Source organism: Nicotiana attenuata, unplaced genomic scaffold (assembly GCF_001879085.1).
Source record: "Nicotiana attenuata strain UT unplaced genomic scaffold, NIATTr2, whole genome shotgun sequence".
In the NCBI taxonomy this organism is placed as follows: domain Eukaryota; kingdom Viridiplantae; phylum Streptophyta; class Magnoliopsida; order Solanales; family Solanaceae; genus Nicotiana; species Nicotiana attenuata.
The window spans coordinates 383,646-405,052 of NW_017670845.1; the positions used below are offsets into that span (position 1 = coordinate 383,646).

Genomic DNA, 21,407 nt, shown 5'->3' on the forward strand with positions numbered 1-21,407 from the left:
CTCCGAAGTCGGGTCTTAGAGTTAGAGTGACCACACAGAAATTAAAGTTTAAAACTTAAAAATAGAGACCGGATTTACAAAATATAAAAAGAAACCTCAAACAATCGCAAAATAAAGATCATAGAAAATTCATATGAACCTGGCCGGAGAGTTGAGCTTCGAAATAATCCAATGATTGAGTGAGTAGAGAGGAGTCGGAACTCGGAAATGAAATGGCGCCCAAATCGCCAAAGTATAGCGTTCTTGGCGCTGGCGGCCTGCGTGGGTAAAGTCGTGAAGTGAACCGGTGAAGAACTGATGTTTGAACTCTAAGAATGGAGATGAGATGAGAGTCGACTGGTCGTAGTCGTACTGGGAAGTGGGATCTGGGAGTCGAATGGAGATCAGATGATAGCCTAATGCCCTAATTTGATAATTGCTTGACTAAGAGAGTAAGAGAGGAAGAGTAATGGGCTTGGGGCTTTGGCAATTGGGCTTGGGGGAGATGTTTGGGGCTGGCCAGCTGGGTGGGACGGTGGGTACTGGGTAGATAATTAGATATAGGTCCATAAAATTTCGGTATTACCAAAATTTTAAAATTATAATGCCGAGAACCGAACCGAAATACCGAAAATCCAGTACCGAATTAGACCGAAATACCGAAATAACCGAAACCGAAATACCAAATTATTTCGGTTCGGTTCGAAATTCGGTTTTTCGGATTTTATGCCCACCCCTAGGTCGAATATTACTCTTAATTAATTCGAACAAGGTCGAATGCGAGTATCTTAATTGGCATAGTGTTAAGCTTGGTGGAGACGTAGGCGTACATCATGTACTTGTATGCTATTCTTACATATATATTAGAGAATACATGTTTTTCGGGCTGGTATTCCAGTCCCAGTCTATCTAGTCCCTTCATTGGTTGACCTAGAGAAGTATTCAAGGGGTCGAGCAATGAACTAGCTAACTTGTGTTCTCACCTGCTTGTGCTTAATTCCGATATGCCCTCCTCGTCACCTCGTTAAAAACCTCCTCAAGAAAACCTAATTGGGACAAAACTCAGAGGGCAAAAGAGTATGGCTCGGAGAATATCTTTCCTTAAAAGTTGAAGTACTTGAGGTTGGCGATGTTCCAGTTGTTTGGTAGTAGTTTTCCTTCTATCGTTTCCAGTTGAAACGACCCTTTGCTTGCCGTCACCGTAATTTTGTATGGTTCGTCCCAATTTATTCCTAGATTTCCTTCCCGTGGATATTTGCTTGCCTGTGTTTTGGCCTTAAGTACGTAGTCCCCGACTTTGAGCGGTCCGACCTTGGCTTTTTTATTGTAGTATCACTCTTCTTGTTGTTTTTGGGTGACTATCCTTATGTAAGCCATGTCTCTTCGTTCATCAGCCTCATCGAGGTCTTGTCTCCTGCTTTCGTCATTTCTCGGGCCGCTCTCGTGTGAGTATCTTAGACTTGGTTCTCCGACCTCTACCGATATTACTGCATCATTTCCATAGACTAGTGAGTAAGGTGTTTCCCATGTGTTTGTTTTTGGCGTTGTGCGGTATGCCCATAGTATTTCCGGCAGTAATTCTGGCTATAGTCCCTTGGCGTTCTCGAGCTTTTTCTTCATGATATTCAATATTGATTTGTAGTCTTTGTTCCTTAATTTGGAAAGTCCCTGTGACTTGATTGACGACGAGCTGAGAGTCACAGCGTAGGATGACTCGCTTCGCTCCATACTTGAGTGTTAACTTTAGTCCTGCAATCACAGCCTCATACTCGGCCTCATTGTTAGTCATATTCGGGCATCTTAAGGACTGGCGAATTACTTCGCCTGTTGGGACCTCGAGCACGAGTCCGGTCTAGATCACGATGCGTTAGAGGCGCCATCGATATACCAAACCCATAGGTCACATATTTTGGGGGAAGTACGGGCTGCTTCCTTTTCGACTTCAGGCATTATTTTTGTGCTGAAGTCGGCGAGCACTTGCGACTTTATCGTTGTTCGCGGCTGATAGGTTATATCATGCTCGTTCAATTCTATGGCCCATTTGGCCAATCAGCCCGACAGCTCGGGTTTATGCAGAATACTCCTCAGGGGAAAGGTCATGACCACCGAGATGGGGTGGCATTGGAAATAGGGTCTAAGCTTTCGTGAAGCTACGACCAAAGCCAGGGCCAGCTTCTCGAGGTGTAGATACCTCGTTTCGGCGTCAACCAAGGTTTTGCTAATATAATAGATGTGGGATTGCGTACCTTTGTTTTCTTGGACCAAGACCGCACTTACTGCCATATCGGACACGACTAGGTAAATGAGGAGTCGTTCTCCAGGTTCTGCTGTAGCAAGCGGTGGGGGTGAAGATAGGTATGCCTTTAACTCTTTCAAGGCGTCGACGCACTCGGAGTTCCATTATCCTTCTTGAGTACGCCAACAATTTATGGCACCTGTCGGAGGTCCGTGAGATGAATCTTGATAGGACGACTATACGACTGATCAGCTTCTATACCTATTTCTTACTTGTTAAGTTCTCCGATATTCCTTCTATAGCTTTGATTTGTTCGGGGTTGACCTCGATGCCCCGTTGTGATACTATGAAGCCGGGGAACTTTCCCGAGGTTACGCCGAAGGCGCACTTTTCGGGGTTCAATTCATACCATATCATTTGAGTATGTCAAAGGCATCTTTCAAGTGGTCGATATGATCCTCTTTCCTTTTTGACTTGACCAACATGTCGTCGATGTAGACCTCCATGGTTTTGCTGAGTTGGTCTTTGAACATTTTTGTCACCAACCTCTAATACGTTGCTCCTGCATTTTTCAGTCCGAAAGGCATCATCCTGTAACAATACGTCCCCTGGTGGGTGATGAAGGTGGTCTTTTCCTGGTCTTCCTCCTCCATGAGGATCTGGTAGTAGGCGTCTAAGAAGCTTAATAGCTCGTGCCCGGCCGTTGCGTCAATGAGCTGGTCAATATAGGGTAATGGGAATGAGTCTTTCGGTCATGCTTTGTTCAGATCCGTGAAATCCACGCACATCCGCCATTTTCCGTTCTTTTTTTTTACTATGACCATGTTGGCGACCCATTGGGGGTACTTTGATTCTATGATAGAGCCATTTTCCAGCAGTTCTTCAGCCTCCTCGCGGACTGCGTCATTTATTGTGGAATTGAATTTCTGCCTAACTTGCCATACCGGGGGTACAACGGGTCTACGTTCAACTTGTGTGTTTCTATCTCTTTCAGGATGCCCGGCATATCTACATGGGAAAAGGCAAACAAACTACATTGTTAGCTAAAAAATGGTGGAATTTACCTGGCTCTTGAAGCTTGTGGCCGATGTAGGCCTTTTTGCTGTGGTCGTCTTTGTCGAGATGTATAGGGTCGAGATCTTCCACGGTTGATCCCGTGGCCTCTATGATTTCGGGGTCCTTGATGACATCTTTCCCTTCATCACCACCCAACCTCGGCCCTGTTAATTGTTATGCCTCCTCGGCTTTGCCCTTCAATTGCTGGGTGTATGTGCAGTCTTGGGCGATGCGATAGCATTCTTGGGAAGTGCGTTGCTCTCCTCGGATGCTGAACACTCCCCAAGGGGTGGTAAATTTGATGACTTGGTATAAGCTGGATGTGCGACTTTTATGGCGTGTATCCAAGGCTGAACTATGATGGCGTTGTATGTCGTGTCTTGATCCATGATGTGGAACGTGATCTCTAAAGTGACGCCGCCGACCAGGACGGGTGGCATAATTTCTCCAAACATCCGCTCAACTGCATTGTTAAAACCCGTCAGTGTGATGCAACATGGCATTATCCTATCTTTGAGTTTCATTTGTGCGAGAACTCGAGGGTGGATAATGCACTTGCCGTTTCCATCATCGACCATAATACGTTTCACATCGGTATCTAAAATGCGTAAAGTAATAACAAGGGCGTCATAGTGAGGAAAGACCAAACCCTAGGTATCTGACTTATCGAAGATGATACTTTCTTCGAGTTCGTCATACCGTTAATGATTGATCGACCGTTTCAGCTTGTGGGTGGTCATGAATTTTACGTTGTTGATTGACGCGTCATCGCCCCCTCCGATGATTATTTGGATGGTTCGAGCCGGAGAAGGCAATTTTGGTGGAGCCTGGTGTTGTTCGCGTCCTCAAGCGAAGTTTGCCCTTCCTCGGTCGCTCAAAATTTCTTTAAGATGTCCTTGGTGAAGCATATTCACGACCTCTTGCCTTAGAGCGATGCAGTCCTCGGTTTTGTGACCCCGTTCCTGGTGGAATTCGCAGAGGGTGTTTGACTTTTTGGTGTTTGGGTAGGATCTCATCTTTTGCGGCCATTTCACTTTTGGGTCGAGCTTCTCCAAGGTGTAGACTATTTTTGAGGGAGAAACACAGAAATTGTGAGTAGATAGCAAGGGGGCATACCTCTCTCGCTTCGGTGAGTCCCTGTTTGCGGCCTAGATGGGCCGTCTCCGTGGCGGGGAGGCGGTATGATGGCGGCTCTGACATATGGTTGATGTCTTTCACGGTTGGGTCGTGGGCCTGCATGTTCCCTTCTGTTGTCATTTCTCCGGTCATTCCGGGATTCTATTTGCACTAAAGTCAACCGTTGAGTTGGCCCGTTGAGGTCGTCTTCGTTAGCCCGTACTTCGACGCAGTAGGCGTTGTGTATCTCGTCCCAAGTGGTCGGGTGATGTTTCATGAGTCGGCTCAATAATTTTCTTATCGCCCTTGAATCGCTCTTGTTTAATCCATTCTGAAAAGCTGCTACTGCCATCCCTTCTGATACATTTGGCAAGGTCATCCTCACACAGTTGAATCGGGCGAGAAAGTCTCGCAGCCCTTCATCGGGTGACTATTTAATGGTGAATATGTCATTCACCCTCGCCTCTGCTTTCTTAGCCCCGGCATGGGCAGTTACAAACTTGTCGGCCATTTCCTCGAACGTCTCTATGGAGCGTGCATGCAGCTGTGAATACCAAGTTAATGCTCCCTCGGTGAGGGTTTCACCAAACTTTTTCAGCAATATAGAAGACACTTGTTCTTTAGCGAGGTCGTTGCCTTTTACTGCGGTGACGTAGTGGGTCACATGATCCTCAGGGTCCGTCATACCGTTATATATTTTTAGGTACGACGGCATTCTGAAGGTTTTGGATATGGCGTGTGGTGCAGCTTCGTCACTGTATGGCTGCTCAACGAACCGACCGGTGTCCCTTTTTGGTAAGAGTTTTGGGGCGCCTGGTATTTTGTCTACCCTTTCTTAATGCTCTTTCATTTGGTCATGGAGCAGTTTGTTCTTGTTCTCCATCTCCTCCATCTTCCTCAAAATGGCCGTGAGGGTGTCGTCACCTGCATTATTAACGTTGTGAGTAATACCTGTTGCAGGAAGAGGGTCGTGCTGCTCATCTGTCAATGGTGCGATGCAAACTCTCGCATTCTCTCTGTTCATCCTTTAGGCGGGTTTCTCGAGGATGCTGGTTAGCGTGTTCGTCAACCACGCTTCGAGTAGCTTTTTCACCACTAGTAGTGCCTCTTCCGTTGTGGACGTAGAGGCTCATTTCCCGTGTGAGGTTGTGACGCTGCCGTGTGGAAGCGGTGAACCACTCCGCCTGGGGGAGGCGTTTGGCGTCACGTCCTCAGCATCTGTTTCAGTGACCTCGTTGATGGTGTTTAGGAGGTTGGTAGTAAGACTAGCTACTGCCTTCATCCTTTCCTCTCCATTACCTGCTATGTTAAACTAGGCACGCAAGAAAAGACAAAGTTTTGCGTTGTTTTCTTTTAGATCTGAAAGGAACTAAGACTTTGACTAGGAAATCCCCACAGACGGCGCCAAATTATTTGACCAAAGAACGATAATCTTTGGTTAAACTAATTAATCAGTTATTAAGGGAGTAAATTCTAGTTAAAGCTAATAACCACAGATCTTAGATTAATGGTGTAAAAAAGTGGGTAGTGAAGAAACAAATTTAATGCGCGAGTATTAAATGCATTGAATGTAATAATATGTTAGAGGTATCGGATATTAAATAGCAATAAATGACACTAAATGTAAATAAAGAGGAAGATTCGCCCAATATTGAATGAGGTGGATGATTCCTTCCTCTGACACTGAAGAATGACAAGAATACAACAAACATAGTGAGCACTTTCTCGGATTTGGTGGAAATGACAATGGATAATCTAAAAAGGTCGAATTCAGAAAGTTGTTCTTTGTGTTTATTTAGAGAACTTGCTTTTCAAAAGAGTGCTTATCATATGAAATATTACATGCCTTTTGCCTTATCTCTAATGCTATTTATATGGGATATTCCCAAAGAACCCTAAAAAGTACAAACAAAGAGAATATTCAATAGAATATTTCCTCTGAAGATCCCAATAGAAAACTAGCCGTTACTTCTATCTATGCTGCTCGACCCCGGCTCTGATGGACCGCTCAATGGCTCGTTCTGTTGATCACTGGTCGACCTCGGCCAAACTGCCCGTGTTGATTTGCAAATCTCATGATAATCATCTCCGCGTGCCGGATTTCTTCGATCTAATTTTAACCCATACACTAGCATTAATAGTAATCATAATCATCTACCTATCATAAATTTAAATTGTAATTGACAAATTCAATTCGAAGTAGTTCTAAATTTGCATTGTCCACTTTGTAAGATAACAAAATAAATAAATACTGAAACAACTTAGTGATTTATAAAATATTTGCACTTCAGGGGTCAATGCGCTTCATAGAGTTAAACGCATCGTCCCACCTTTTAAAATTTTGTCTTATTTATTTTCACTCAATAAATGTATGAATTTGAATCATTTAAATTTTAAAAATATATTTGTTTATAAATTTACAAAAAGGTAATACAAATATATTTATAAAAAAACAATCTAAATATTTTCTTCAACACGTCAAAAAACACACATCATTTTAATTTAATTTAGAGTCAAACTATATATAGTGAAATATTATAGGAAGTAAATTAAAATTTACAAATAGATGAAGGATCAAAAGTGCAATTAATAAAACGACATTTGCGAGCAAGGAGTACGATTGCGGAGCAGGGGGAAGCAGTAGAAGAAAATGGAAAGCTCGGCGATTCTGAGAGAGTGGTTCGATCGGGTCGACTCGGAGAAAATCGGCAGTATCACTGCTATTCAACTCAAGGTCTGTTTTGGTCTCGTAGATATAAGCCTTCTGTTTTACGTACTACGTTACTGAACTTGACGCCTTCTTTTTATTACTATATATGTACTGCGCGGCCCTGCTTGGGATCGTTACTTTTCAGAGTGCTTTTGCTATTGGAAATTTGGAATTTACTATCTCTGTTGTCCAGCAAATGATCAGGTTTTGTTTTGCCCTCTTTGTATTAAATTTCGAGACAATAACATCCAAATAATTACTACATAGGTCTTTACCAATTGTTACTTTATTTCTTCCATTTTATATCAATTTTCAGGATGTATGATTTTGACAAGAATGGAACTATGAGTTTTGAAGGTGAGGATGATCTCTTGCTGATTGTCTCTTTACTCTCATTAGTCATTAATATAGTTTCATGAGTTTTGTGCCTTTTGTTTAATTATAGAAATTCTCTCAATTACAATGTACTCTCAAATAAGATCATTATAAAACTTGGACGCCTCGAAGTAACAATGAAACAGAAAACGAGAAAAACAAACTGTAGAATTCTGTAATGAACACTAAATCAATGTGTGTGTGTGAGATTGATCGAGAGAACAGAAGAGAGAATAGAAGCAGGGGAGATGGGCTGTAACAGAGTTGCAGAAGAAAATGATTTTTCTCTCTTCTTTACAATGTGTAATACAAGTATTTATATACAATTGATTAACCATGGTTTACTATAACTACCAACTAACTACAGTTAAGTTAACAACTAACTATAGTTAAATGACCCAACTAGCTAAGTACCATGTGTACTGGCGCTATCTTCTACACCCCCCCTCAAGCTAGGGGAAATGAAGATGTTCTTCATTCCTAGCTTGGAAATCAAGTGATGATGCTGCAGACGAGAAAGACCCTTAGTAAGAACATCAGCAGGTTGTTCACTCGAGGCAAGGTACATAGGCTTGACCAAACCATGCTGAATCTTCTCGCGAATGAAGTGACAATCGATGTCAATGTGCTTCGTCCGTTCATGGAAAACAGGATTGGCAGCAATCTGGATAGCAGATTTGCTATCACAGTAAAGAGGCACAGGTAGATGAATCTGAACATTGAGCTCTTTGAATAAGCCAATGAGCCAAGTGATCTCAGCGACCGTTGATGCCATACTCCTGTACTCTGCCTCAGCAGAGCTTCTTGAAGTGGTAGACTGCTTCTTCGACTTCCAGGATATGAGAGAATCACCATACATGATAAGGTATCCTGTGATTGATCGTCTAGTGTTGAGGCAGGAAGCCCAGTCTGCATCACAAAATGCATGCAGCTGGGCAGCATTAGAAGCAGAAAAGAGAATACCCAAGCCAGGAGCAGACTTGATGTATTTGACTACACGACTAGCAGCTTCCATGTGAGATACTTTGGGAGCATATGCATAAATTGGCTAAGAGTTTGTACTGCAAAAGAAATGTCAGGACGACTGATGGTCAAATAGAGTAGTCGACCAATCAGTCGTTGATATACACTGGGGTCAGCAAGCAATTGATCATCACTTTCTCCAATATGTTGATCAAAAACAACTGAGGTAAGCTTAAGATTAGGCTCCAATGGATTAGCTAAAGGCTTAGAACCAGTCAACCCCAAATCAGAGAGGAGTTCTAGAACATACTATCGTTGATGCATCAATATGCCTTCCTTACTTCTAGCAAATTCCAAGCCAAGAAAGTATCTAAGCTCACCAAGGTCTTTAATTTTGAAACTATGCTGCAGAATGTCCTTAGTTTCCCGAATGAGATCAGAATCATTGCCTGTGATCAAAAGATCATCCACATAGATCAAAACTACAACCATTTTATCCAGCACCTTCTTAGTGAGTAGAGAGTAATCTAGATGACTCTGAATAAAACCAGAAGACACCAAAGCAGTAGTTAACTTGATGTTCCACTGACGAGAGGCCTGCTTAAGTCCATAGAGAGACTTGAGCAGCCTACAAATATGGTGATCTCCAGGTGACTGTGTAAAGCCAGGAGGCAATTGCATGTAAACCTCCTCAGTTAAATCACCTTGCAGGAATGCATTAAACATGTCCATCTGATAAATTTGCCACTTGTGAGCTGCTGCTAGAGGCATAACTGCCCTTAGTGTTACCATTTTCACCACAGGAGAAAAGGTCTCCTGATAGTCAATTCCCTCCTTTTGACTATAACCTTTTGCAACCAGTCGTGCTTTAAACCTTTCAATATCACCTGAGGCTTTATATTTTATCTTGTATACCCATTTGCAGCCAATGGCTTTCTTCCCAGGAGGAAGAGGCATGATGGACCAAGTATGATTATCCTCCAATGCTTGAATCTCTGCTTTCATAGCATCAACCCATCTTGGGTCCTTAGCAGCTTCAGAATAGGTACTTGGTTCCACTTCAGTAGATAGCTTAGCAACAAGGCTTTGATAAGTAGGTGCAAGAGCTTTGTAATTCAATACAGAAGAGATAGGGTATAGACAAGTGTTGGCAGTCTTCTTTCCTTTATCTGGTTGGACATAATCTTGAAGCCAAATTGGAGCCTTACTAACTCTGCCTGATTTTCTTAATGGTTCTGAAGGAAGTACTGGAGGTTGAGAGGAAGAGGGAACCTCTGATACAACTGGGATTTCTGGAACAGGAGGAGAGTTTGATGCAGACAATGTAGGAGCAGTAAGGATTTCTGATGTAGCAGGAACTTCTGATGCAGCAGGAGAAGCTGGTGCTGATACTGTAGGAAGTAGAGGCTCAACTGAAACATGTTGTCTCAGTTCTTCATAAGAAGGAAATCTAGAAGAGGGCTGAAAAACAACTGGTTGTTCAGTAGCCACGTGTTGTTGGAAAGGAAAGACTCCTTCATTGAAAACCACATCTCTGCTAACAAAAATAGACTTGTTATCCATGTCATACAATTTATATCCTTTCTGAGTAGAAGCATAACCTAGCAACACTGACTTGATTGCTCTAGATTCAAACTTGTCTCTTCTAACCAAGTTAGTAGCATAACATAGACTGCCAATGACCCTTATATGTGACAAATTAGGTGGTTAGTTGTATAGCAGCTCAAAAGGAGATTTGTTCCCCAGCACTGATGATGGAACTCTATTGATCACATAGACTGCTGATTCTACACAGTCTCCCCAGAATCTAAGAGGCAGATGTCCTTGAAATCTGATAGCCCGAGCAGTTTCTAGGATATGTCTATGCCTCCTTTCTACCACCCCATTTTGTTGTGGGGTATATGGACAAGAACTCTGATGCAAAATAGCATACTGTTTGAACAATGTGCTGCAATGTCTGTTAATGAATTCTGAGCCATTATCTGACCTAAAGATCTTTATCCGCTTGTTGAACTGATTCAACACCATTACTATAAAGTCTTTCAGTATAGTAATTACGTCAGACTTAAGTTGCAACATAAAAATCCAAGTCCATCTAGAAAAATCATCAACCAATGTTAGAAAATATCTCATTCCATTATAAGTAGGCACTTTGTATGGCCCCCAAACATCCATATGAACCAGATGAAAAGAGTCATTTGTCTTAGTACTACTAACTGGAAAAGGAACTCTTGTTTGTCTAGCTAAAGGACAAATGTCACAACGACTTATTGCAAAACTAGAATTATTTCTAAAAACACTAATCTTCCTGATTACTGCCATAGGCACATGCCCTAACCTCTTGTGCCAAATACCTGCATTCAACTCTCCAGAAACTGCCATTGCTTTTGCTTCTCCAGCAAATTGTGTCCTTTTCCTTGAGCTTAGGACATATAAGCCATCTTCTTCCTTACCAGGCTCCTTCACCCTCCCAGTGAAGAGATCCTGAAAGGCAAAGAAGTTAGGGAAAAAACATGGCACAACAGTTCAAAGCCTTTGTTAGTTTGGACACAGAGAGAAGATTAAATTTAAAATCTGGTACACAAAGCACACCCTCAATCAAGTCACCTCCTGCTAAGTGACAATCTCCCACTTGAGTGATACTTGCTGATTCTCCATTAGGCAGCTGAACCTTCCCAGAATTTCCTACTGACACACCATTTTTCAGTGCAGATTCATCATTAATCATGTGATTTGTTGCCCCTGTATCTACTATCCATCTTAGTACATTCAAATTATCTGATAAGATCTTACCTGCCATGTTTGCACTAACCTCAGATACTTGAGACTTGTTCAATAGTGTTAATATTTGGTTGTACTGTTCTGTAGTGAAGAACGGAGCTAAGACTTGTCCATTTCCTTGTTGTTGTTCAGTATTAACTACATATGACCCTGTGCAATATTCTGCTGCTGCTGATTGAAAACAAGATCAGCTACATGTTTACCTCCTATGACTGCATTTGCTTTCTTCTTCCCTTTGAAATCAGCCGGATAACCTATTATCTTATAACAGTTCTCCTTGAGATGACCTTTTCATTTTACAAAACTCACAGTGCATGAGCTTGTAGCAATTCTCCCTGTTATGCCCTTTCATGTTGCAAAAATCACAAAACATAGGAAAATTTCTTCTAGGTTTCTGAGTTCCTCTCATGTTAGTAGTAAAGAGTGCAGTGGGATCAATGTGTTCACCTAACCCATAACCACAACCAGATACTAATTTTTGACTTTCATCCTGAGCAATTAAAGCAAATGCTTGATTTACAGATGGTGTTGGAGACATCATTAGAATTTGACTGCGAGCTTGACTATAACCATCGTTTAGGCCCATTAGAAATTGCAATAACCTTTGATTTGTCAGATGAGTAACAAAGTCCTTGGACTTATCACAACAGGAAGGCACAGGCATGATAGAATCAGTTTCATCCCAAAGATCTTTCAGTTTTGAGTAATAAACAGAGACAGGTGAAACACCTTGAGTCAATGTAGCAACTTCCTTATGAAGATGATAAATTCTAGTGAGATTAACCCTATCAAATTTCTCCTTTAAATCATTCCAAACAGAATAAGCATCAGGACGAAAGAGTATACCGCTAAGAAGTTCCTTGCTTACATTGCTCGCAATCCACGATTTCACCAAAGCATTGCAACGATCCCCACTGTTTCTCCAGATCCTTGACGACAGTAGCTCGACGAACAGTGCCGTCGATAAAACCGAGCTTATTTTTGCATTCCAGTGCCAGCAACATCGCGAGACTCCAAATACTGTAGTTTTCCATTCCGATGAGCAATATTCCGGTTTGTACCACTCCCGGCGAATTCGATGGATGTAGATACAGCGGATGATTGTGGTCAATCGTGTTGGAGCTAGATTCAGCAGTAGAATTCACCATAATTGCAAAATTAGGTTTTTCAATTGAAGTTCGAAAATGAAGAATTTCTCGATTTCCTTACAGAATTGCCGAAGAAAATCCCTAAATTCTCTCAATTAGAAGCTCTGATACCATGTAGAATTCTGTAATGAACACTAAATCAATGTGTGTGTGTGAGATTGATCGAGAGAACAGAAGAGAGATTAAAAGCAGGGGAGATGGGCTGTAACAGAGTTGCAGAAGAAAATGATTTTTCTCTCTTCTTTACAATGTGTAATACAAGTATTTATATACAATTGATTAACCACGGTTTACTATAACTACCAACTAACTAAGTTAAGTTAACAACTAACTATAGTTAAGTGACCCAACTAGCTAAGTACCATGTGTACTGGCACTATCTTCTACACAAACACATATGTGCTTTGAGCTAGGAGAGTGGGAATGTCTACAAGGAAAATGATATCAATATAAGATGCTGCCCTTCCCTGGACCTCGCGCATAGCGAGAGCTTAGTGCTCCGGGCTGCCCTTTTTTTATAATGTAGACCAGGAAGGAGATTTTTCAAAAGGCATAATGAGCATATATGAAATGTTAGCTTAACCTTAACATAGAATTCCCTTTTTCTTACTTTTATATATAATGAGAGAGTCATTTTGAGAGTAATCTCTTCGGTAGTCGGGCCACATTGAGACCCCGGGCATGAAGTCGCCTTTGTTTGGGAGCGCTTTACCCCCAATGTGGGACGCGAATCCGGATTAGTCGGGCCCCAATGTGGGTACCGGATACCGGGTGAGAAATCAAAAAGAAAAAATATATAATGAGAGAGAAAGAGAGGAACAGACTGTTAATAGAAGCTACTGCTTCCGACTCTCCGGGCGCGAGATATATCAAAGCATTGTCTAGATCCCCAGTGCTAAGCTGCTGTTCAATCTACTTTAGGCCCTTCTTTACTTTATTTTGGTGCCATTGAGTTTATGCTTAATAATTGTTCCGTTGAGATTCTCATACTGTTATTAATCTAATCTTTGTTCGCCAGAGTTTGTTGAACTTAACAAGTTTCTGCTGAAGGTCAGCTTTCTTCCCAAGTTACATTTTTGTATATTTTTTTTATTCAAAAACATTAACTGTCTTTCAATATGCAATTTGCATGTGATTTGAGTGGCACCTTGCTGTGTTTTCTCATACACAGAATTTGGCAATAGTTGCACAACCTCATCTTGGCAGCACTAAAATGAAATCCTTAGTGTTGCATGAGTTCAATGGTGTCTTTCTTCTTTTCCTGTAGATGGTTCATAAAATGTTTTCCTAAGTTGTGTTCTTTCAAATGTTTTCAATTGTTTGATTTATATGAACCATCAATCTATCATTTGTAGGTGCAACATGTGTTCTCAGACTTGGAGAGGTGAATTTCTTTTTTTGGTAAAGCATTCCCATTTGTTGCTTGCTTTCTGTTGTTAATATGGTACACTTTGAGTCCCCTAATACTTCATCATGTCATTGGTTGGAATTTGAAATATATTCTTAGGAAGTTAATCCTTATATTATTTTGGTTATTGAATTAGGGGTCGTGGATTCCTTGTCCCAGATGATGTTTACGAGGCAAGAAATTCCTTAATCTCAAACTCCTTCTGCCTTATTGTGTTTGCTTATTAGTACATTTCAGACCTTCTTATGGCGAGGAAAATGAGGAAAGAATGCTTTGACTGCCGAATGGTCTTTAACAGCCTGCTTATTTGCAATGGACAATAATCTATCAATGAAATTGTTGCATCATTTGCAGGCGTTGATAAAAATAGGATTCCACCTCGACTCTCCAGCATTATACACTGTGTGCGAGGTATTATAATTGTTATAGAATTCATTATGGTTATGAGATTCAGTAGTTATTGTTCTTTGTGAAGTGGTATGCAGAAATATACTCATTCAATGGACTTAATGTGTGTTATTAGAAGGTTGATGTACTTCCTTGAGGCCTACACTAATATGTAGTATCTTATTCTCAAAGCACCAATGAAACTGAAAAGGCTGTTCATTTTACGCACACTGCATATTTTCTCTTGTAGCTCATATCTTTGTTTCATCATCAAAACAAAAGCTAATGAAGTTGTTAGTGTCAAAATAAAATTCGACAACCAAATGACATATATCGGAAAAAGCATTATTTATTCTATGTTCCCTTTTGTTATTCCTTTAGTTGTTTATACTGTATTTCATAGAAGAGAAGGAAAAGTTCGTAAATAACTGGTCTTGACAACCAAATGACATAATTTGAAAAAAGCATTAAAATTGTTCAAGTACTCTTGGTTTACCCGTTTTAGTTTTTTAAACCATATTCATAGAAGAGAAGAAAAAAGTGAAGGCATGGAGTTCCTATTGACATGTATGTGGTTAAACTATATTTTAATGGTAGAATATATAGTTTACCCCCTGACCTTGAGGTCAAATTCCTATGACCCACTCTTTCAATACGGGCGACCTTTTACACACACAACCTTTTAAAAGTGTGTCTAAAACACCACATTTGCTCACCTGGTCTCGCGTGATTTACAACCCATAGAAGCGAGTGAGCATCAACTTTTTTGTGTATGGAGCTATAAATTGACGCCATGTGTCCAGTTATTTTCATTATCTTATTTTTTTATCTATCTTCTTTTTTCATCAAATTTTTTAATCAATCTTAAATTTATTTTTTAAAAACGTTTTTTTATCCCCCATCTTCACCACTCCTTCATCGCTGCTCTGCCGCCAGCCTCCATTGTCGCCACCAACATCACCTACCTCAATCTGTGCACACCATAGTTTTTTTCCATTTCCGTCGTTCAAAAGTAAAACCCATAAACTACAAAGGAAAAAAGCCACTACTTTACCACCAATTCAATGAAACCCATTTCAAATTCTTTATCACAATCCCTAATGTTCTAATTTTCAAGCAGTCAATGTAGCAAAGCTCAAAATCAGAGCTTCGAATGTAAAGAGATTAAGGAGTTAAATGAAGAGACTTCAAATAATGAGCACATGATTCAAAATGGAATTTTTCAACTCCAAATTATAACAATTTTTTTTAGAGAAAGAAAGCACTTACAAATAAATATTGCCCATGAGGTCAACAAAATCTAGTTTCAAATTCGTTCCAAAGCTGACAGCCACGCTGGATTGTTGGTTTTCGCTACTTTAAATTATTTGAGGAAGAAGAAACTTTGGGATTTTTGTTGTTTAGAGCCATTTTGAGAGATCGATTTTGGCTAAAATGGTGTCTTGGATAGATTAAGAAGATGAGGGAGCTTTTCTATTTCTTTTTTCCCTTTTTAAGAAGATGAAAATTTTTAAACGTAATTTTTGTTTTTCTTTTAAAAGTTAATGACACGTGTCACGATACTAATGGTGTGTGACATACACTTGCTGGGAACAAAGTGGTCAAGCACCGAGCAGGTGTGTCTTAGACACTTTTAAAAGGTTGCATGTCTAAAAGGTTGCCCGTACTGAAGGAGCGTGTCATAGGGATTTGACCTCAAGGTCAGGGGGTAAACTACGTATTCTGCCATATTTTAATTGAAGCTAGCAGTATGGATTAGAAGAAATTGAAATAGAAGAACTTGCCCTTGGCTTTTTGCTTAAAGCCCAAGGTTTTTTTTTTTTAATTTTTTTTTGTATTTATAATGACTTGGTGGTATTATAAACATGTTAAAAGAATAAAGGGTGTGAAAAGGTGATAGTTAATGGCTTGCTATAGCTAGCAAACCATAGTGATAGCGCTGATTGTGATGATTATGGTGTAGGTTGTGGCAGATAGTCAGAATGAATGAGCAGATACTCACGAACTTTATTAAATTGTTATTGCTTTTTCTCTTTTTTGAGGTTCATGAAAGCTGGATGATAAGATGCTACGATTAAACATAGCTTAATTCTCTGCCTTTACTGATCAGGGAAAAAAATAACAACAGCTTAATGATTTCATTACTACACCTTTTGTATTACCATGCAGTCACGGGTACTCAATTGGTTGTCCGCGTGGAGGGTTACTCGCAGGATGACATTTAGTTAATTAGTTATTGTAACTAAGATACGCATGTGGAATGTCATGTGATACATTGTATGTTAATTGGTTTGAGGGTGAAAAAAGTTCTTTCTGGTCCTCTGCTTTTAAACTGATATAATTCCTTTTCTGGGTAAATTCTGCAGAGTTTTGATAGGAACAAGAATGGAAAATTCAGGCTTGATGACTTCATATCTCTTTGTATCTTTGTACAGTCTGCACGGTGAGTAGATCTTTATTTACATGAGATGGTTGTCGCTTGCATTTATAATACTAGTTTCTGTACACGTGCGTTGCATGTGTGTTCCATATCAATCAATACAAAATAATATATAATATATTATTAAAACTTTTTTGCATTGACTGACACTAATTTTAAAGGAAAAAATTAATCAAAATGATTGAGGTTGATCCTGTTCAATCGACTTGATTGTTGAAAGCAAAAAATTAGGTATCTTCTAAATTTGCAACGTTGAACATAAAAATTCACAGCTTTTCCTATCATAAATTTAAGGGAGTAGACGACAAAACAAATGAATTTTCCTATTGGTTATGATCGAACTTTTTCAGGTTGCCTACGTATGCTGAAACAGGAATCATGTCCGCATAAGTTGATGATATGGTGAAAAAATAAAATGGCATAACTGATGTGATATGACTGAACCTGACTCAGGCTGCCTACGTATCCCCGAGTAAAAATTTCGAATCAACTCCGGGCAACTTGAGATCCGATACTAACATACATACAAGTTCAAAATTATTATGCGCACCTATTAGAATCTTCAGAACCGATTCCAAGACATGTATAGGAATAAGAAGATTAATTAGACGACTATTTATGTATAAGATCAACTTTTACTTCTTTGATGACCAACATATAGTTCAAATTTGATAATCAGTACATTAAAATATCATAAAGCTTATAATTAATTAATTTTTCCTCCTACTAATTCAGTCCCAAAAAATTGGTCTGCCTTTGAGTTTTTTTGGTAGTCAAACTATTGTCCAAATATGACAACCAGTACATTAAAATTTTAAATCTTATGTAACTACCCTATATAGTCAAATGAACGAAATAAAACGTTATGAAATTATTAAAGCATCCGTAAAAAGTAATTGGAAAAGAAATAAACATACACAATTTAATACTTGCGGATGAATTTGCTGTGTTGGGATGATGATCAGATAAGCAAAATAAAGAAGAATGTGCTTTCATGGAAAGAATTTTTTCCATTGACAATGATTTGGCAGAGAAGAATTAGTTAAGCGAGTTCATGTCTTCTCATGATTTAACAAATAAATAGAGGAAAAAAGGCTAACATACATGAATACATAATTATTATTTTGAAGCTGAAAAAAAATAAATTTTGAATGAATTAAACATTTTAATGATTGAGATAAAATATACATTTATAATACAGAATTGAAAGATGAAAATAATTTTAAGATATTATATAAGCTACATGAATTGAATTCCTCAGCCTTAAAGGAATTAGCTTTAAAAACATGAAACCTATATATACAATAAAAACGTCACAATAATAAGGAATTGAACAGCTGCACGAGTTATTGATTTCATCTTTTACTTTTGTATCTGTACTATTTATTTACCATTTATTGGAGACTAAATTTATTGTTTCGTACAATAATTACATAAGTAGTCTTCAATTACAAGGCAAAATATATAGTCATTCCGTTTTGATAACGTACAATGGACGTATATTTCGTGCCAATCAATATAACCATTTTGAATATCACAACAATATTAACATATGTGAGATATAAATAATATTGAAAGTGTAAATGCAAGATCAAAATATAAAAGATGATTGTTGTACATCTAAACATATCTAGCATTTTATATTCTGTATCTCCGGTTTGTCATTTCATAATACTACATTTTTAGATATCTTCAAATCAAACACATAGAAGCGATATGGTGAGAAAGAATAATTTTAGGATTCTAGATTTTACTACAAATGAATAGTTCAGACAAATTGGGTTGAAAAGTCCATTACATATCCATATTTGTCGCGCAAAAGGATTCCAATTCGAAGAAAAAAGGTTGAATTGCAATCTTTTGCATCCAAGCGCTTTTACATTTTGCATATTAATATTGAAAGGACTATTTTGATTTTATTTAATAGGATATACTAATTCATCAATAGTACAAAAATACATTTAGTACAATATGTATATCCAACAATATTTTGGAGTACCAAAATAATCAATAATATACAGGAAAGATTACTTTACCAATCCAAACACGGAAATAATAGTACTACTTTTTCTCTATCTGCATGTGCTTCCTCTCTAATTATAGTAAATCCAAAATAGAGATATTCAAAAAAGCTAATGATGGATGATGGAACATGCTTAAATTTTCCTCGACAATGATATATAAAGACCGTTGCATGTCTTAAAACTAATGTTGTTCTAGACTTCTAATGATCTAGCAAGAAGAGAGGGTAGCGGTAACGAATATGACTGCTATTCTCATTTCTGAATCCAACATCCAACAGCTACTTTATGTACTTCGCCCATCTCTATGTCTTTTCTTCTTTTTTACAAACTTCCCTTCGAGGAAAAGGAAAGGAAAGGAAAGAAAAATAAAAATAAAAATGGAAGATTAATAAAAAATCTGCTAAGAAGCATCCCATACATTAGAGTCCATAAAGATGGAGGGGAAGACTTGAGGGAAATGGAAACCTTTCTTGCCTTCTTATAGTTCTTCCTTGGTTTACGTTCCTTGAGCTACCATTTCACTCATCTAATTAATTGAATTAGTCTAATTAACTATTCAATGCAACTCTTCAAAATTCTTTAGATTGTTTGTGGCAACAAAGAGATTGGCTAACGTACGTGTCGTTAATGTACTCATTCAATTCACTGGAATGCAACTCATCCCTTTCTTCAGACATTTAGTAGCAATTAAGAGATAGGCTAATAAGTTTGGTTAAATGTACTAATTTAGTTCACTGGTTTGTGAAGAATAATTGAGTCAAATCTCATCAAATGTGATTCAATGGAGCTGCAATCCCAATAGTTCTCAGATGTTAGTTCAGTGTTGAACTTCTTAGCAAAAACTTTAATAATATTCTTGATCTTTGCAGGAACCTTTTTGATTCATTTGACACAAGCAAGCAAGGCCGAGTGACTCTTGATATCAACCAATTTATCTACTGCAGTGAGTCAATTCATTATTTTCTTGTCTTTGTGATACTGCCTTTCATTTTGCATTCCGCCAATTGGTATCTGTAGTAAAGATGGGAGGGATTCCCATCGAAAGTCCATTCAGAGGTTCTTCAGAAAAGGTGGCTTCTGGTAGCATTTACTCATCCTCTCTGAGTGGTGAACCCATAAACACCACTTATTGTCTGTGCTGGAAGTCTTCCCATTTAATAGTCTGCTTGAAGCCACAAAATGGTAAAGCTCACTTGTTACTGAAGGTTGTGTTATTCATTCGGATGACCGTAGTTATCTGGATGTCTGCCCTTCCAAACTGTTAGGCTTGTCTCGCATGCCAATGGAGTTAATCACCATCCCTATCCTTGACGGATATGTATGATGCTCTTTTCCTGTTGGCATGCAAGGAGAAGAAACAATAGAACGGAAATGATTCCTTTAGGGATTTGGGAAATGTTCAACATTTACCTTTAGTAATGGGGTGAGATTATTGAAATAAATATAAGACTTATATAACCCTGTTTGCATCTAACCCACCGGTATCAGTGGTTGTCATCCATTTTTGGTCAAGATTTTTGGTTGCTTTATGAATACAATGTAGCATGCTTCGTTTTATAACAGCAGTCTTTTTCCCTTCCTCTTTTCTTATTTGCAGCTGCTAATTGTAGAATCTAAGGCCGTCATCTCACTATCCAGTTTCCAGTTGCTGAGTATGACCTTAGCCTCGCTGCTATTAGCATTGGTGACTTGAAAGTAAAGTGCTTTGTGCGATTTTGTGTAAAATGCAATGATTTAAGAAGAGGCTAGAGCAACCGGTGTATGGTTGGAGTACCAAGGATTCATTTCGTTCGTGCACAAGTTATCCCAAGTTATACCAGGATTGTAATGCATGGATTGTTAAAGGTGTATGTAGTATTATAGGGTGAATGATTATCACTAGATTATTGTATTTGTTTAGACATTCAGTTCGTCGCATTAAAATATTGATATACAATGTACATTTAAAACTTGTACCTTAGGGCATATTAATTGCTTTATGAAACTTGTTGGCTTTATTGTTGTGTGAATAAAATAATATTTAGAATCATCAATTTTTAGTTTTGTCAAACAAGCAATATTTTTAAGATGAAAATTACAGGGAGTTATACTATAATATGAGACAAAAAATAGAAGTTAGTTAACAAATCATGCACTTCTTTTTTGTTTTTCTTTGTCAAGATTCTTTAGTGATTATAGAATCAATAATATAAACACTTTCAAAAAGCAAATGAAACATAATTAAAGATGATTAACTAAACAAGTAATAGTTTCAAGTGGCATCGTGTAATCTAATACATGTGTTGCTGATAAACCTCTTGTTATTTTGCGTTGAATTTAATATAGTTAATTGGTTGATGAATAGTAAGTAATGCAAGGATTAGCAATAAAGAGATTAACATCTCAATCGGACATAGTATTACTAATGCTGAATTTAATATAGTCAATAAATCATCTAACCAAACGACTCTGCATATCGGAAAAAGCAAAGCAGATTTGCTGTAATTGCTGATTTGCTCTCGTAGGGAAACAGCGTCCAGTATGTTGAAGCATGACTCTAGCATGTAAATAGAAAATGGGTGATTTAAGTGATTCTTTGGTAGCAAAACATGGCATTTCAGGAAGAGAAATTTAAACAGCACTATATAACCGCCTAACCATTTTTATTTTGGACACAACGTGCGCTCTCTCTCTCTCCCTCTCTCCCTTCAAGGATCAGTTGGCGATAACCTGAACATTAGCCTCAAATCCGGTGAGATTGTGACAAATAAGAAATGGAAGTGTCTGTTCTGATATCATCTCCAT

The 21,407-nt window shown here is 38.6% G+C and overlaps 1 protein-coding gene across 1 annotated transcript; it reads left to right on the forward strand.

Moving 5' to 3' along the window:
* Positions 1–6,966: 6,966 nt before the first annotated feature.
* LOC109243858 (sorcin-like) lies at positions 6,967–20,620 on the forward strand. The gene is made up of 10 exons (XM_019410865.1): positions 6,967–7,121; positions 7,243–7,301; positions 7,414–7,454; positions 13,383–13,414; positions 13,720–13,748; positions 13,909–13,945; positions 14,127–14,183; positions 16,526–16,602; positions 19,493–19,566; positions 20,221–20,620. Exons 1-10 carry the CDS (start codon positions 7,038–7,040, stop codon positions 20,238–20,240), a joined length of 510 nt encoding a protein of 169 aa, XP_019266410.1. The 5' UTR covers positions 6,967–7,037; the 3' UTR covers positions 20,241–20,620.
* Positions 20,621–21,407: the final 787 nt, after the last annotated feature.

What these genes read in the sequence shown, in the direction of transcription:
- LOC109243858 (XM_019410865.1), top strand. Translation starts at nt 7,038, where the DNA reads ATGGAAAGCTCGGCGATTCTGAGAGAGTGGTTCGATCGGGTCGACTCG. An exon ending in TTAACAAGTTTCTGCTGAAG is followed by an intron (nt 13,415 to 13,719) that starts GTCAGCTTTCTT and finishes TATCATTTGTAG; the next exon opens with GTGCAACATGTGTTCTCAGA. An exon ending in GTGTTCTCAGACTTGGAGAG is followed by an intron (nt 13,749 to 13,908) that starts GTGAATTTCTTT and finishes TTATTGAATTAG; the next exon opens with GGGTCGTGGATTCCTTGTCC.